Here is an 18,552-nt window from a genome sequence, read left to right on the forward strand (position 1 = left end):
TCTCAAACCTGGGAGAAAGACTGGGTAAAGATACAATACCTGTCAGCAGTGACAGCTCCCCACTGGAGGGATCCATTTAATAGGTCAAACCTAATGTGCTAATATGTGCTACATACTAGTACATTATGGCTTAAAGAGGAGGTCCAGCCCCCCACAAAAAATTTAAAGTCAGCAGCTACAAATATTGCAGCTGCTGACTTTTAATATAAGAACACTTACCTGTCCAGAGAGCCTGCAATGTCAACACCCCAGCCGATCTTCCTATCAGCTGTCGGGTGCAGCTGCTGCCATTCCTGGAAAGGTGCCAAATCTGGCACTGGAGGGGGGAGGAGACATATGAGCAGAAGTTCCACTTTTGAGTGGAACTCCACTTTGAACCTACAGGAGGACCAGTTTATTTTTTTAAACAGTTTACTACCGCTTTAAATTGCACATTTAGATGTGTGGCCATTCATAGAATGCCTTGCATAGTTCTAAATGTATGCAATGAGTTTTCTGATAAAACTGGGTAGAGTTTGTGACATCATTGCTCTGCCTCTCCACCTTGTCCAATCAGAGAACATCTTGCATTCATTGAGAAAAAATGCAATACATTCTGTTAAAAAAAAGGAGAGATAAGATGAGATTAGTTTGAGCAATGTAGTGGGCCCACATCCCAAATGGTGAAGAGAATATGAAAAAATTCCCCCTTAATGGGATTGATAATGGCCCAACCAGTATTGACCGCCATGTTCACCAGCCACCACTGTTGCTCTTTTTTAACTCTGTGTTAAATAAAAATTGTATTTATTTTATTACTATTAAAGTCCCGTTAAGGGGGAATTTTTTCCTATTGCATTCTGTGAATGGCACTGATGCCAAACAGGCAACCCACTTTGGTTACTATGCAGCAGGACAGCTGCTTGGTACAGGGCCCAAAAGACAGTGGCAATCACTGTAGTAGCGGTAACTCATGTCCTGCCTTCAGAGGGATCCCACAGGTGTAGCATATGCATACTTACTTTGGTCCAAGAAAGACCAATGCAACTATGCTTTAAAATCTAAACCTGAAATTCAGTTTTAAAAACTAATTATTTTAGTAATTAAAGCGTTCGTTAACCCAACCCCCCCCCCCCCCCCCCCCGATACTGTTCCTTTAAAGCATGTTATACAGCACAGTGCTTGTGCTGTGTCAGTTGATCCACTGTATACCTTAAAAAACCTGGATGATCCTGCCTGGCTATACCCTCCCCCCTGCAAACAGACCATGATAATCATGGCTGCTAAGCCCCTAATACCGTGGTCTGTGGTCTGATTCCATCAGCCTTTGAAGACTATGAAGTGGTAAATCTTTTTTTTTTTCCAAACAAGATTTAGTGAAAAAAAAAAAATGTTGGGTACATAAGGTGTAAAAATATAGCAAGCATATAGTCATACACTCATACAATTGATGTGTTGTAGAAATCAGCATCGGAAATATTGCAGATCGTCATGTGAACACAAGGAAAACAGCATATATTGATCGCTTGACAATAATTAACAAATGTAACTGGGTAAGTCCCAAACATATAATAAGGAGGGTATTTGAAGAATTCAAAAAGGAAAGGAATTTTTTTTTTGGGGGGGGGGGGTTTAAAAAGTGCAAATCTGTTTAGGGAAGGAGGGTTTGTCAAGGGTGTAGAAAGTGCAAAACAGAGGTTAGATACAATGATCAATGGGACCCTCCTGGCAAAGGCTAAATCGATAACTGCAACGGGGGACAGAAGAGAGAGAAGGGAAAAATAAAAAGGGGGGCAGGAGGAGGGGGTTACTAGAGTCTACTTTCGGGGGGGGGGAGAAAGCAGAGGATAAAGGATGTGTTAAGGGTAAGCAAGGAGAATAGATCAGATTACCGCAAGATGTTTGCGACGAGGGGGCCCCCTCAATTCTCTCCCCTCACTGGAGAGGTATTAAATAATGCCTGTTCCTGGGAATAGGCAGGAGGAGGTATAGTATTAAGAATGGCTATAATTTGCCTAATTAGAGGTTAAAACTAGGAAACTGCAAGGTGCTTGTAATGGGTGGTTTTGCGATACTGGCGGCAAATGGCCTAGATAGCTGTGAATTTGGATGGGGAGTCTTTCACCAGACTGATAAGTTCTTCAATATCTGTAATTTTCTGCAGGCGTATAAACAATTCTGAGAGAGAAGGAGTGTGAGTTGTGCCCCAATGTATCAGTATACACAGTTTCGTTGCATTCACCATATTCATGGTGAGTGATTTATAATGAGCTCTGTGGAGAAGGGATGTGTGGTGAAGAAATAGCGCAGGGAAATAGTCTAAAGTGTAAGTCATCACATGTGTAATCAAAGAATGTACTCTGAACCAAATAACATGCCATCTTCTTGGTTGCACTGCCAGCAATGTTTAGAGAGGTTCAGGTTGATTTTTTTACAACAGGAGCAGGAGTCTGGTACATCTCTATATAATTTTGTAACAATTTTTCTGCGTTGTTACATTAACAGATCATTTATGTGCATGAATATAAATGTGATTCCAATCTTCGGGGCAAAGAAGGTCTATTCAGAAAGAAAAGAGCATGAATTTGAGGAGATGACTTATTGTTGGGGTGTGTTCTTGGAACACAATTCTCATAGATTGGGGTCGAGAAACTGTGTATGAACGGTCTAAGCCCTTGTACACACAGTCGGAGAATCTGTCGGAATGAGTCTTATCGGACCGTGTCGTCAGATAATCCGACTGTGTGTGGTATGCATCGGACTGATTCCGTCCGAATCTCCGTCCGACCCACATTTTTACAACATGTTGGAAATATTTCCCGACCTACTGGGCCGGATGGACCTAATCTGATCATGTGTAGAGCATTTTCATCGGACCAAGTGCCACGCATGCTAAACTCTATAGAAAGAGTCGATAAGGAATCTTCAAGGGTTATCTAGTCCTTGACTCAGCTGTGAACATTCCAGTCCACTATCCGTGAGAGGTAGCATGCCCTGTAGTAATTGCATATATCTGGGAGACCTATTCATCATTTCTGTTTGGAGAGGGTGATTAGATCTTAACTGATTCTGGGCCGTTTGTGCTGCCATAAGAATGTCACACAGTGTCTTTTATAAGACCTGAAGAACGAAGAAAGTAGTCGTAACGGGATCGCCTATAAGTGTTAGAGAAGGCTAGATAGAACATTCATCATCAAGAAGCTGCTCGTCCAAACCATGAGAAAATAGGCTTGTCCCACCTACAGAGATCTTCTGTTACTGTGTAAGACACGTAGGAATTTTTTGGAGTAGAGACGGGTAGGGAGCTAAATGCCCTTGTAGGTGATAGTAAAAGGGAAGTTCTACTGACATTATGAAACAACTCAGGTGGACAGAGTGACGTTAAGAGCATGGAATTTATGAGTGGCAAATCTTATTATTCACTTCAGACAACTTGTGGGGATAATAAGTAAACTATTGTCAAACAAAACATGCGGAGTCCAGCACGAGTATATATGTCATGGAGAACATATAGCAAAATGAAAAAAATAAAAAATAAAACTGTATCTCTCTTTAAACAGACTTGTCATCTAAAACAGCTCCAACACACACTGACAATATGGCTGCTGTACCCCACCCTTTAGTATAAAGAAGGCTAGGCTTTCCATTGCTTCACATTTTAGCTCTTTTGACTCAGATGACCTGAGGCAAAGACTATGCACTGCATTATAGCTCGTTCCTTATTTTGGACCTGCAACAAACCTCCAAACGTTTCCACCAAAAACCACAGTAGTAACAAACCCAAACTTTATCTCTATACATTACATTAGAGTTAAATGTGTAGTGGAGTGTCCATCTACTCACAATGCTCAAATGCAGCTGCAGGCCCCTTAACTCTATTTTTTACAACTTCTTGGGTTTTTGAACATGCCCAAGAAGTTTACTGTTCTCTGTTTCAATCCCTCAACAGCTTAGGAAGGTCACTTGATAAGGCAGAGGTAGCTGGGCAAGTGATCTGCATTCGGGTTAGAGGCCCTCTATTGTATGAACCATTGTGTGAGCAAGTAGGCTGGAGCCAAGTAGCATGCCGCTTCTTCGGAAGATCCAGCTATGGTGGGGTGCCCCTTCCCAATTGCTATCAAGAGTAGTCCAGTTCCATTGTGGTATCCCTTTGTTATCCTTTCCAACTGTTCATCTGTGTTACAAGTGCTACCTTGGATTTTACTGTGAGGGGTTATGAGGATAAATGCAAGTAGCTGTTTCTATTCTGAAGCGTTTTACTGAAGCAGTAATTCTCAGTTTGACTCTCTGTTGTTATAGAACCACATTTTACCCTGTCAGAGTCACATAGACATTACTCTATAGAGGACATGTTTGTGCAGCTTTCACAATCAGTCTGTATGTATTGTTGTGCCATCCTAAACCTGTTCATTACTATACTTCTAACTTTGAACCTGTTTGGTAAACTACAATTTACGGTTACTTCCTCTCTAATCATTCTGCTGGTTACATATTCTGTTTAAAATAAGTAAAGAAAGGAATTGTAACAAATATGTGCATGACTGAAACAACATTTTCTGTATCACTCATTTGGTGTTGTATCCTTCAGCACAGCATGGAGAAAGTATTCAGACATTTTCATTAAATAACCTGCCTTATGCACAGAGTCAAAGCAGAGCTTGTCAAGTCTATGCACATCAAAAGTAACATTTTCAGACAAGATCCTCTCATCTACCAGTATTGAAAATGTTCTTCCAACTTTCATAGTGAGATAGTATAGCCATCATCAGTGCAATTAGATTTTTCCAGACACTAGGAGACCCCATGTGACATTAGCACAAGACAAAATGCATCACCTGAATAGTTTGATCAATTTCATATCCACTTCCAGACTTCATTGCACTGAATGCATCAATCAAACCATTGGCGTCAACACTATCGGAGGCATAAAAATTTAATCCACCTAAAAATAGATAAATAAGAACATTACCCCAACAAACAAAAGTATTAATCCTAAAACAGCAATGCATAAAAGCATATTTATGTATTGGATGCTGAATGGGTTGAATGAAAAAAAAAAACTGAAGAGCTCGGGAGGAACCACTGTACTAACTATGTGATGTTAGTACAGCGATCTCCCCCGCTAAGCTATTGTGTTCTGACAGGGGATGGCCTCTCCCAGAACACACTGGTCAGCGCTCTCAGCCATTGGCTGACTTTTTTTCGCCATGCCCTATTGACAGTTGGACCAGCTGCCATACACACAGGCCAAATGTCTGCTGGTTTCTATTGAACCGGCATATGCCGCTGTATAGTCAGCCCATGTGTATGGCTCTTTACACAGACTGTATCATGTATACAGTGGCAGGATTTTATTTTCATCTAAGTCACAACAATAGACAAGCACAATGTGCTTAAGCTGATAACACACAAATAATTCTAATTCCTCATATCAGGCAGAGGGGAGCTTTGTGTTCATCTGGCCCCACCCTTGCCTGTCAGACCTGTGTAGCACAGAGCTGAGTGAAGTGTTCTAGCTGTGCTACAGGCTATCAGACACTGCCCGTGTAAAGTTTCTGTAAGAAGGTGAGCAAGAACTGTGGAGAGAAGAGGAAGGGGATGCTGCAGAGAATCAGTAGTTTGCACATCTGGAGTCCAATTAATGAAATGAGTTTGAAGGTGGGGTTTAGAGCTGCTTGATTGATTAACCACTTGAGACCCACGCTATAGCCGAATGACGGCTACAGCGCGGACCTCCTTTGCCAGGACTACATCTATTGACGTTGTCCGTGCATGAGCGGCCTGCGCACCCCCTGAGGGGCGCTCGCGGTGCGCTCTGTGATCGGTGAGTCTATGAGACTCGCCTGATCACCGATCCGAGCAAGGGGTCGATCCCGACCCCTTATCACTTGATCAGCTGTCAGCCAATGACAGCTGATCATGTGATACAACGGAGCCGGTAATCGGCTATTATTCCTCCTCGCGCTGACAGCGCGAGGAGAAAAAAAAAGAGCTGATTACCGGCGGCCGTGATCGGGACAGCAGTCCCGATCATGGCCAGCCCTGCCAGTGCCCACCTCAATAAAATATAAGTGCCCCCGTCAGTGCCACCCAGCAGTGCCCACAATCTGCCTCAACAAAGGTGCTGAACCCCAGTGCCACATATCCGTGCCCATCAGTGTCATCTACCAGTGCCCATCAGTGCCCATCAGTGCGCCCATCAGTGCCCAGCAGTGCCACCTATCAGAGCCACCTATCAGTGCCACCTCTCAGTGCCCATCAGTCCCATCTATCAGTGGTACCTATCAGTGCCCCTTAGTGCCACCCATCCGTGCCACCCATCCGTGCCATCTTATCTGTGCCCATCTGTGCCGCCTTATCTGTGTCCATCGGTGCCGCCTTATCTGTGCCTATTAGTGCCGCCTTAACTATGCCTATCAGTGCCCACTAGTGCAGCCTATCAGTGCCCACCAATGCAGCCTATCAGTGCCCACCAGTGCAGCCTATCAGTGCCACCTCATCAGCGCACTTCAATGAAGGAGAAAAATTACCTGTTTGCAAAATTTTATAACAAACTATTAAACATGATTTTTTATTTTTTTTTTGCACCTTTTTTTGTTTGTTTAGCAAAAAATAAAACTCCCAGCTGTAATTAAATACCACCAAAAGAAAGCTCTATTTGTGGGAAAAAAATGCTAAAAATTTCATTTGGGTACAGTGTTGTATGCCCGCGCAATTGTCATTCAAAGTGCATCAGCGCTGAAAGCTGAAAATTGGTCTGGGCATGAGGGGGGTTTAAGTGCCCAGTAAGCAAGTGGTTAAAGACACTCAAAACATTTTAGCATTGCTGTTCATAAAGAGCATCAGCTGATGTGAACCATGCTTCACAAAAAGGAGATCTCTGAATATATGAATACATACAATCAAAAGTAGTTGATCTGCATAAGGCTGTAATTCAATCTCAGTGTTTAGGCATCCATTAGTTGACAGTTAGACAAATTGTATTTAAATGCAGACAGTGGGATTGATTTACTAAAACTGGAAAAAGCTAAATCTGGTGCAGCTGTGCTTGGTAGCCAATCAGCTTCTAACTATAGCTTGTTCAATGAAGCTTTGACAATAAAAAAAGGGGGAGCTGATTGGTTTCTATGCACCAGATTTTACACTCTCCAGTTTTGGTAAATCAACCCCAGTTAATATGGTTACTCTTCCTTGAAGCGGGTGCCCATTCAACGTGACTCCCACAGAATCCTCAATAAGGTAAAGAAGAACTCACGAATAACGTCTAAAGATTTGAAGACATCACTGGAATTGGCAAACTGAAAAAAATGGTGAAAGTGAGTGCTAAATCAAAAATCTACAGCTGCTGGCAAAAAGGGAATATACCAAATCCCTCAAATCAATAAATATACAAAATGTGCAGCGCTGTGGAATTATATGTGTAGTCCCAAAAAGTCCTTTTCTATTAATCAGAAAAAAACATGCAAATTATCCAGTGATCTAACTTGATAAATGTGAAGAAGTTCAACCAATATAGGGATTGAAGGCTTACCGGAACTACTGGCTGCACAATCAAGTACAGCAAATACGCCTGAGTTATGCCAATCCTTTGAGATGGTGTATCCTCTCTGTCAGATCTCAGCTCTCCCCTATAGGGGGATTGGATGAACATGGACCATCTGTCCATGTTCATCCGATCCACTCTGCAGATGGATAGAAAAATAGGATTTTCCTCCGTCTGCAGAATCGGACCATAGTGGGAACGGATGATATTGGGTATCAGCGGATATTCATCTGCTGACACCTGCTATCCCATAGGGATGCATGTATGTCCGTATTTAATCCGAAAACGGATGAATGAAATACAGACATACTGTCCGCACATTTGAAAAGGGCCTAATAAAGAAGGATAACATGTTTGTTATTTTTAAACTAAAAAATCAGAGACTTTAGTATCACTTTAATGAGTGATGAAGAAAAGAAAACTTGCCAGTTTGTTCTGTAATTTGTTCAAGTGCCTTTGCAGCATCTGGTCCAAGTGCTATAACATGTATTATTGCCCCGCTGTTTATTAAGTTAGAATAACAGGCAGTAGGGAAGGAGGAATCTTCTCCATCTGACAGCAAAACAAGTTCTGTACCATAAGATGACTTATCACTGGTTCCTTTATTTACCTGGAAGATATAAAAGCAAAATATGAGACAAATTCAAAATAACATAAGAATTACCATGGAGCTCAGGTGTATTCCTTAAAATTATCTAGGCAGGCTTGCGGGCAATAGTACGGGTGGTGGTAAGGTGGCTTTAAATTATCTTTCTCTGAGGCTTTGATCACAATAAGTGAATGGCCCTGTTCTCTAACCCTACCAGGGGTATAATACCACAATTGCAGTTGTCTCAAAGTGATAGTATTTTAATTGATTTCTACCCTTTGTGCAGAGGGCACAGGGCACAATTTATCTATCATGGCAGTTGTCAAAGTGTCTCTGTTCTACAAGTATACGTGTGTCTATTAAAGGGAATGAGTGGTACTAGGTTATTTGCATTAGCATGCACATTGCCCTCAACTTATCACATCTGCATGATAACAAGAAGGACTATAGGGGGGGTGTCTACGACAGTCAGGCTACCGATGAACAAAATGGATAATGCTGGATGTCATCCAGACTGAAAGCCATCCAGTGGCAATAGGCAGGAATGAAACTTTGGGAGGAGAGTGAGAACAGCCCAACAGAATGCTAGAACCATTGTTAAAGTGGCGCACATTCACAAACAGATCAAACAATTTAGAAAAACGGAATCTCATGTATTTTCAAGATCACAGATTTGTTTTAAATAAGAAGTACACCCCCTTTTTGCACTTGATACTGTATATACATGAGAACATATAGCTGCATGATGTGTGCTAGTGCTCTGGGATCTCAAGGCAGCATTTACCACCAATGACAAACTAAAGCTGAAGTTCAGCCCTATAGCAAAAATTTAGTTTACAAAAATCTGTGAGAAAGAAATGTCCCCTCTTTGCAGAGCAGACAAACTATGGGGTTGGTTTACTAAAACTGGAGAGCGCATACGCTGGTGCAGCTGTGTATGGTAGCCAATCAACTTCCAACTTCAGCTTGTTCAATTCATCTTTGACAAAATGGAAGCTGATTGGTTTGCCAGTTTTTTAGGCGGACCTGAACGGATGCTCCATAGACCTCTATGGAGTTTCGGATGTCATCGCTGACATCCAATCCGCTCTGATCCAAAAAAGTGTGATGGAGGAAAAACCTACTTTTCTATCCATCTGAGGATTGGATCGGGTGACGACGGACTCTGCAGTCCGTCCCCATCCGATCCCCCATAGGGGAGAGCAGCACTCTGACAGGTCTGTCCCTGCAAAGTGTCCAGAGACAGACCTGTCAGCTCAGCTGGGATCAACGAAGCGATCCCCTGCTTAGCAGAGCGGGCTCCGTACATGGACACGTCCATGTGAAGGAGCCCTATATCTGTGCCTTTAATTAACAGATTTGGAACAGCAGAGGGCTGTTAACAGGTAGGCTAGAGTTTCTCAAGCTACAACTAATTAAAGTAATTGAAAGTCTTTTCATTTTTAATTAAAATAATACACACCAAAACCAGTGAAAATTAAATATATATATCAAAGTGCATATATAGTAAAATAGACAGTAGCGCAACAATAACACGTAATTAATTCAGTGTTCAATACCAAAATGTAATGATGGAATATATATAATATTTCACGTGAAATAATATAAACAATAAAAGATAATAAAATTAAAATGTCATAAAAAGCAAAACAAGAGTCCCATAGCAGTCCTTTTTATACAAAATAAAAAAAAATTGATGATATTCCCAGTGATGTCCTAATTAAGAAAAAACACTGTAAATATCTACCACCGTAGTGTCACGTCAGACCCGCTCCAATCAGGTGGAAACTCATGACTTGATCTGATCCCCATTCAGTCTCACCACCTCCACGCTGGCTGACTACTATCCAGGGAAAAGCCACACTGTGACGAAGTCGAAAGGAATGAAATGTATGTAATGGTGTGACAGGACGCCAACCAGAATCATCGCATTAACATTATGAGAGTGTTTTTGGCATTTCCCTGGATAGTCTTCAGCCAGCGTGGAGGTGGTGAGACTCAAGGGAATCATTCGATTATGTCATAAGCTATACAGCACAATGTTTGATACAACGTGTTTTAAATGTGAGTGGACTGGGTATTGTTTTTAGGTTACCGATTGAGCTTTCCAATATTAATCCATATACACACGTTTCCTATCAAGAAGCTTGTATATGTATTTTACACTGAATTTATATGGCACCAACATTTAATAGAGTGATTTACAGAGAGCATAGAAACATTTTCATCAGCACATGCCCCCAAATAAGATTACAGTCTAGTAGCCATGCTCTCTAGAGTCAGTTTAGTCAAATGACAACTAACTACCATAGCTCCCACTTGTCCCTGATTACGAGGGACTGTCCCTGATTTGGAACAAAGTCTCTCTGTGCCTCTTTCCTCCTCATTTGTCCCTCATCTGATCTAATTTATATATGTATATAAAACTGCGCTACTTATCTTTCAAAACGTGTTTCCCAGTGCTAAATCTTACATTCAATTTCTAAATTACTGCATTTGTAAATTTTAAAAGCCAGTATTAAGGAATAGTAGTGGTAAAAACAACACTCGTAGGTTTAACTAATCTTTTTTTTGTATAATTCTCCTTTTTAAGGGGGCATGGCAGGGGGTGTGCCCTATGCCTACATACTTTTGCTAATTGGTGCCCCTTGTTCCAATCTCAAAAAATGTAGTCTTATGAACTACTAATACTGTATGTACTAACCAGAACACCAAACAGAAACCCACACAAAGAGAAGACATACAAAATCCACGCAGCTAGTTCCTATGCTGTGGTTTGGGAATGCTAACAACCCAGCCATCAATTATAACAGCACTTTAGCCAGCCAAGACTATCGTGCTTTTATTAAGTGGTTATAAACCTCTGACAGGAAATATGAACCACACATCCCTCTATAATGTGTACTTGAATCACTCCAGAGCACTAAATGTCATTTCTGTCTGCTACCGAAATTCACCTACTGTCTAAATCTGAGTCACTTCTGACAAGTTTTCCTGACACCAAGAGAAGGGGGTGGTTCCCTTCCTTCCAATCAGTTCTCACCTCTTCTCATTGAGCTCTGCAGAGTGTAATTTCAGCTCCCTTATTTCTGGAAGGTCAGACAAGCTGTATAATTTCTGCACGTTGAATGGATGTAGAGATTGAGAAGCAAAGATCTGTGCATCACCTGAGGCTAGTCAATTCACTGGGTATACAATATCTTACAAAAGTGAGTACACGCATCAAATTTTTGTAAATATTTTATTATAGCTTTTCATGTGACAACACTGAATAAATTACACTTTGCTACAATGTAAAGTAATAAGTGTACAGCTTGTATACCAGTGTAAATTTGCTGTCCCCTCAAAATAACTCAACACACAGTTATTAATGTCTAAACCGCTGGCAACAAAAGTGAGTACACCCCTATGTAAGAATGACCAAATTGGGCCCAATGTGTCAATATTTTGTGTGGCCACCATTATTTTCCAGAACTGCCTTAACCATCTTGGGCATGGAGTTCACCAGAGCTTCAAAGGTTGCCATGGAGTCCTCTTTCACTCCTCCATGACGACATTACGGAACTGGTTGATGTTAGAGACCTTGCACTCCTCCATCTTCCATTTGAGAGTGCCCCACAGATGCTCAATAAAGTTTAAGTGCGGAGACATGCTTGGCCAGCCCATCCCCTTTACCCTCAGCTTATTTAGCAAGGCAGTGGTCATCTTGGAGGTGTGTTGGGGTTGTTATCATTTTGGAATACTGCCCTATGGCCTAGTCTCCGAAGAGAGGGGATCATGCTCTGCTTCAGTATGTCACAGTACATATTGGCATTCATAGTTCCCTCAATGAACTACAGCTCCCCAGTACCGGCAGCACTCATGCAGCCCCCGACCATGAAACTCCCACCATCGTTCTTGACTGTAGACAAGACACACTTGTCTTTGTACTCCTCACCTGGTTGCCGCCACACACGCTTAACACCATCTGAACCAAATTAGTTTATCTTGGTCTCATCAGAACACCGGACATGGTTCCAGTAATCCATGCCCTTAGTCTGATGGTCTTCAGCAAACTGTTTGTGGGCTTTCTTGGGCATCATCTTTAGAAAAGGCTTCCTTCTGGGACAACAGCCATGCAAACCAATTTGATGCAGCGTGAGGCATATGGTCCGAGCACTGACAGGCTGACCCCCCCACCCCTTCAACCTCTGCAGCAATACTGGCAGCACTCATATGTCTATTTCCCAGACAACCTTTGGATATGGTGCTGAGTACGTGCACTCAACTTCTTTGGTCGACCATGGCAAGGCCTGTTCTGAGTGGAACCCATCCTGTTAAACCACTGAATGGTCTTGGCCACCATGCTGCAGCTCAGTTTCAGGGTCTTGGCAAACTTCTTATAGCCTAGGCCATCTTTATGTAGAGCAACAATTATTTTTTTCAGATCCTTAGAGAGTTCTTTGCCATGAGGTGCCATGTTAAACTTCCAGTGACCAGTATGAGAGAGTGAGAGTGATAACACCAAATTTATCACCTCTGCTCCCCATTCGCACCTGAGACCTTGTAACACTAATCAGTCACATGACACTGGGCAGGGAAAATGGCTAATTTGGCCCAATTTGTACTCATTTTTGTTGCCAGTGGTTTAGACATTAATTGCTATGAGTTGAGTTATTTTGATGGGACAGCAAATTTACACTGCTATACAAGCTGTACACTCACTAATTTACATTGTAGCAAAGTGTAATTTCTTCAGCGTAGTCACATAAAAAGATATAATAAAATATTTACAAAAATGTGAATGGTGTACTCACTTTTGTGAGATACTGTATGTATGGGCTTGCAAGGATTTGAATGTTTTACATATGTTCCTGACTATTACAACTTTGCAAGGACTTGACAACTTTTTTAACAATAACTTACATCAATTCCCCTCATAAGTCCAGCACAAATATTTGTTCCTCCGCTTGCTATTCGGGGAAGAAGTCCTTTAAGTTGTTGTCGATGCTGTTCACTGAAAACATGAACTAATGGAGAAAGTGTTGTAGCGGAGCTCGAAAATGAAACAATTCCAACACGTGATCCATCTTCTACGATCTGAATGAGAAAAACTTCTGCAGCCTGGTACAGCCTCTGAATGCGATTATACTGTAATTGATAAATTGGGGTTAATCCAATATCCATGTTTCTTCCTACCTTTGGCACAGAAGCACACATACATACACTGCAGCCAAGTTGACTATCTCTCCAACATACTGTTTGTGAGGGAAATCAACCCTAAGGCTCCAGTAATGTAAAGCAAAATCATTATTATTATACAGGATTTATATTGCGCCAACAGTTTACACAGTTATTTACAATATAAAAGGGAGACAGTACAGATACATTACAATAAAATACAAGAGGGTTAAGAAGGCCCTGCACATGAGAGCTTGCAATCCAAGCGGATGGGACAAGTAGTACAAAAGGTTATAACTGTGGGGGATGAGGCAATGAAAGTGATAAAAGATTAGTTCCCTGAAAAGGTGAGTTTTTAGAGATCGCCTAAAGGCAGCCAGAGTAGGAGATAGCTAGACAGATTGAGGTAGTGAGTTCCAGAGGATGGGAGAGGCTCTGGAGAAGTCATTCCAAACTATGTTCACTTTCTACATTCTATATTTATTTTATGGCAACAGTTTAAAAATCCAAAAATCCAAATGTACACAGATTATCCTAATTTAAATACAAACTGCTTACACCACCCATGCTTCCTGAGACATCAAGTACTAAAGTCACCACTCTGTCTGATGCCTGCAGCAATGAGAAGGTGGGTTCAGGAATTGGGGCAGTTGTTTGTGGGGTGGAAAGTATATCAGTGGAGTCCTTGATCACATCCCATGTACTGCGATAGTTGCACATCCTGTTCTGTAAATTTGGTGCCTCCACGTTATGGTTAGTAGCATCACAGAATGCAGTTACCTACAAAAAAAGATATGATAATATATTAGTATTAAAACTGGATCCTTATTATAACATTTTTGCATCCAAAGAAAATATCTGATGTGGTTTTTAACAAATACGAGTTCCCCAGCAGTTTTTAGCTGTCATGAGTGGTTATCAATCTGGACGAGCAGCTTCAGGTTCAGTCCAATCCCACTGATTTTTGCTGGTTGGGAGATTCCACGAATGGCCAAACTAAATGTGGTTCTAGGGATGCTCTGTGATGTCATTAACCAAATATAGTCATGTCTATATTTGATCATTGATGTCACCCTAGAAACCCCTTTGTTTACATTCTGCTGGAGAGATCAAGAGCTTTCATGATGGGATCAGACATGGTGGCAAGTTTTTTCCTTCTGCGTGTCAGGTGTCGTTCCTCTTGATTGACAAGGATCTGGATTGTGTGATGATACGATTGATGATAGATAAATTTACATCATGGGACATTTTGTTTTGTTTTTTACATTTTTAAATTAAGGACTATGAGTAGGGGTACTTTGTACCCCTTATTTATTCACGTGGTGGGGAGGGGGAGTATCTAGGGCCCTCTTATTTTTAAAGAAGGCTTCTAAATTCCCCCAAGGGTTGTGGGGCCCTTGTCCTCATCAACATTGGGATGAGGTGCTTTGCCTGGGGGGCCCCCCTGGCAAACTACCCTTACCTCCCTATTTTAAGGGCTATATCGAGGGATGTGGCCTGTTATCGTTCAGTAGGGAAGGAGCTGCACACTCCTCCCCTTAAAACCCATGGAATTTGGGGGAAACCCCACACAATTTTTTATTTTTTTTTTTTTTTTATCCATGCCAGACCCCTATCATGGATAAGGCTCAGGTATATACTTTTTGGGGGAATTTCACACTGTTTGTTTGTGTATGAACCCCCATTAACATCTATAGCAGACCCTCATCTAGAACATTTGGTATAGAGGTGAATCCTTTGTCATTTACTGTCAATTTAAACAACATTTTTTCTTTTGTAAATGTTGGTGTTGCTGAAGTAAGTTGTATATATCATACAGACGTGTCAATTCACAAACCGCTTAAGGGCATCTTCCCCAGCCATGTTATTTGCAGGAATTGTGAATTTTTAATGCACAAAGTTTTAATAAATTTGTTGCTCCCCACCAACATGATTTTTTTTAAATGTTTTTGCTTTGGTTCATGATCCACATGGTGCTGCCCAGTCTCCCACGACTGTTTGTCTCGGAATGTCTTGTCTATTAGGCTGAAAAATGGCCAATACTGATTTCAAAGAATTGTCTCTTATTGATTTTTAATCGGGTTTGGCTTCATCATCCAAACTTCAGTCAGGTTTGGCAAACCTAGCCTGAGCCAAACCTGGGTACGTTTTGTTCCGTACTAGTTGTTATTGATTGTTGCAATATTGTAACACAGTAACAGATCCATGAGCCACACATTTTCTGCTTGAAACTCAGCCTAAAATTATGTAAATCTTTGGTAAAGGTTGTATGAAACTCAGGTGAAAGACAGCATCATTGGCACTCATTTTGACATACAATAAGGTTTAACAACCATACAATTTTTTTTTTGTAGAGTTAGGAATGGTTTGAAATTCTTTTAGGTTTTTATTGTTTTCTCTATCTAAATGGGGTGATTTCATTTAATTTCCTGTCCACTTGCTGACCACCCACAGTATATATATGTCATTACTTTGATGTTTAATACCAGGCTTATGGCAGCAGCTAGCTGCCATAACCCCGGTATCATTTTTTTCTTTGGGCAATTTGACGTCTGCTAAAAGTGATCCCGGTAGCTTCCCGGTCCTTTCCGGGAAGCGACCCCATCCCACTGATGGCTTGGCAGGAAGTCGAGTGAGGGCAAGATGGCCCCCACTCGGCTCTATGCCCTTCGAGGACTGGAGTGACCTCTGAAATCACTTCCACTTCTCTGGCACAAAGAAATTGTTTGTTTTTTTAACGTCAAAGTCAGTGTCATTTTTTTTTTTTTTTTCATTTGCTTTTAAAGGTAAAAGATCTGGGATCTTTTTGACCCCAAATCTCTCAATAAAGTGGACCTGTCAGGCTAAAAAAAGGGTGATAGTGTACAATTAAAAAATTAAAAGTAAAATGAATTTAAAAACAATTTAAAGCACCCCATCCCTCCGTGCTCACATGCAGAAGCAACGCAATATGTAAGTTGCGCCTGCATATTTAAACGCTGTTTAAACCACCCATCACCGCAATCGTTAGAGCAAGAGCAATAATTCTAGCACTAGACCTCCTCTGTAACTCTAAACAGGTAACCTAAAAAATTTTCAAGCGTCACTTAGGGAAATTATTAAGTACCGTAGTTTGTTGCTATTCCAAATTGTGCATAATTTTAAAGCATGACATGTTAGGTATCTATTTACTTGGCGTAACATCATCTTTCACATTATACCATAAAAATGGGGTTAATGAAGTAGTTTTTTTTTTTAATTCATTAAAGAGTGTTTTTTCCCCCAAAAAATTAAGTTTAAAAGACCGCTGCGCAAATTAAGTGTAAAATAACATATTGCAACAATCACCATTTTATTCTCTACGATCTCTGGTAATAAAAAATATATCATGTTTGGGGGTTCTAAGTAATTTTCCAGCAAAAAATACAAATTTTAACTTGTTAACAAAACGTTCCAGAAAAGGCTGGTCTTCAAGTGGAATTGGGGGGATTTCTAACTCTTCTCCATTCTGTCCAAAACTAAAAATAATCTTTGTTTTTTATAATAAAAATAATTATTTTAGTAAGTCCACCTACCTGAATGGGCATAATAGATATATTATTATATGTATTTGCATATGAGAAGTCACAAAGAAGCCAATTGACATGACATCAACCTTCTGAAGGTGAGCAAGCAAATAGAAAATGATTTACTAAATGTGATATTTTAACAATGTATACATTAATAACACTTTCATTGTGGTCAATGTATAACTTATTATTTAAAATGAGTATTATGAGTATTTGTGTATAAGGCCTTCTTCCAGCATAACATAACATAACATAACAAGAACCTACATCCTACAGAGGTGATACTTGGGCTTTATGACAAAAGGGTGGCACCCTCAAAAATGAGTTGTCTAGCAACCAACATACACAGAAAGGCGGTGATTATCAGTGGTTCTGTTGGTTAGCTAAGCTGCTGAGTTCAGTACATGGGGCACTATTATCATCCACCTAGGACTGTGACAAAGAAAGTCAAGGACTGTAGAGCAATACCACTGGCCATGGTATTGCTCGTTCCAATGGACTCTGTTAGCAAATCTATCAACATGTCAGCCTTTCCTACTGCTTAATGTGAGTGCAAAATGCGTTCTTTTTAACAAAGTGTTTACAACAATAATACAGTTGGTAGAATCTCTTGTTCCTATGTTTTCCATTATATTCCATAGAGGAAAACCTAGGCTTCAAGGCAAACCCAGGCAATCTTCTCATGTCTGTCCACCTTATTTCTAAAAACGTCATAGTATATAACAAATTAAAAGGTAGAGCTACTAATATGCGGCACCAATGATTATTACATTTTATATATGTTGTCATGACATACTTACATCATTTAATGCCTGTAAATACATTATAGAGTCTTGGGAAGTTTGACTTATATCAGGTAGAAAAACACAGTTGACATCATCATACAGTCCAGTATCTCTGTGAGGGGTGCATTTACAGCCATTATTGGTGCATGTATCTTCCCTGTAAACACCTTTAAGTTCAAATGAACACCTGTTAAAGAAATAATAAGTTCTAGTGTAAGTAAAGAACTGAACTCAGAGCCATTTTTGAGAAGAATGGCAGTTCATTCTAACAGTAAGCAATTTTTAAGACAATGACCACAGCTACCACTTCGGTGGCAGGACTGGACACCCCATTAGAGGTATATATATATAGGGACAGCTGGTGAGGACACACTTGTTTATGGGAACCTGGGGGGGGAAATCACACCTCAATGACCTCTCACACTGGTGAGCAATAACCTTTGGAGGAATTAGTAGATGAGTCTTTCTTTTTGACTTACATAGTTAGTAAGGTTGAATAAAGACACCAGTCCACCCGGTTCAACCTGAGTGAGTGTCTACAATTGTCCCTATCCCTGTACATTGCACACTCACATCAGTCCCTACCCTCAAGGAGCCCACAATCCAAGGTCCCCATTCATATACTAGGGCCAATTTTGGACAGAAGCCAATTAACCTACCAGCATGTTTTTGGAAGGTCGGAGGAAACTTTAGTACCCAGAGGAAACCCACACAGGCACAAGGAGAACATGCAAACTCCAGGCAGGTAGAGTCATGGTTGGGATTTGAACCAGTGACCCTTTTTACTGCTGGGTGAGAGTGCTAACCACTACACCACTGAAGTGATACACTTTTTTGCCCTATATCCTGTTCACAGAACCCTGTGACTTTTACCCCCCCTTCCTGCCCAGGCCAATTCTCAGCGTTCAGTGCTGTCACACTTTAAATGACAATTGCGCGGTCATGCAA

The 18,552-nt window shown here is 40.9% G+C and overlaps 1 protein-coding gene across 1 annotated transcript in view; it reads right to left on the bottom strand.

Moving 5' to 3' along the window:
• Positions 1 to 18,552, bottom strand: part of LOC143928225 (calcium-activated chloride channel regulator 1-like) — a 71,736-nt gene that overhangs the window by 24,934 nt on the left and 28,250 nt on the right. Inside the window, exons 5-9 of the mRNA XM_077452976.1 lie at positions 17,620 to 17,791; positions 13,830 to 14,051; positions 13,017 to 13,241; positions 7,949 to 8,132; positions 4,815 to 4,921 (exon numbers count right to left, since the gene is read on the bottom strand). Of these exons, the coding sequence (XP_077309102.1) occupies positions 4,815 to 4,921; positions 7,949 to 8,132; positions 13,017 to 13,241; positions 13,830 to 14,051; positions 17,620 to 17,791 (910 nt within the window). The remainder of the gene's footprint in view (positions 1 to 4,814; positions 4,922 to 7,948; positions 8,133 to 13,016; positions 13,242 to 13,829; positions 14,052 to 17,619; positions 17,792 to 18,552) is intronic.

The sequence above is a fragment of the Lithobates pipiens genome, unplaced genomic scaffold (genome assembly GCF_037356315.1).
Source record: "Lithobates pipiens isolate NorthernLeopardFrog02 unplaced genomic scaffold, aLitPip1_a1.2 Scaffold_23, whole genome shotgun sequence".
Taxonomy (NCBI): domain Eukaryota; kingdom Metazoa; phylum Chordata; class Amphibia; order Anura; family Ranidae; genus Lithobates; species Lithobates pipiens.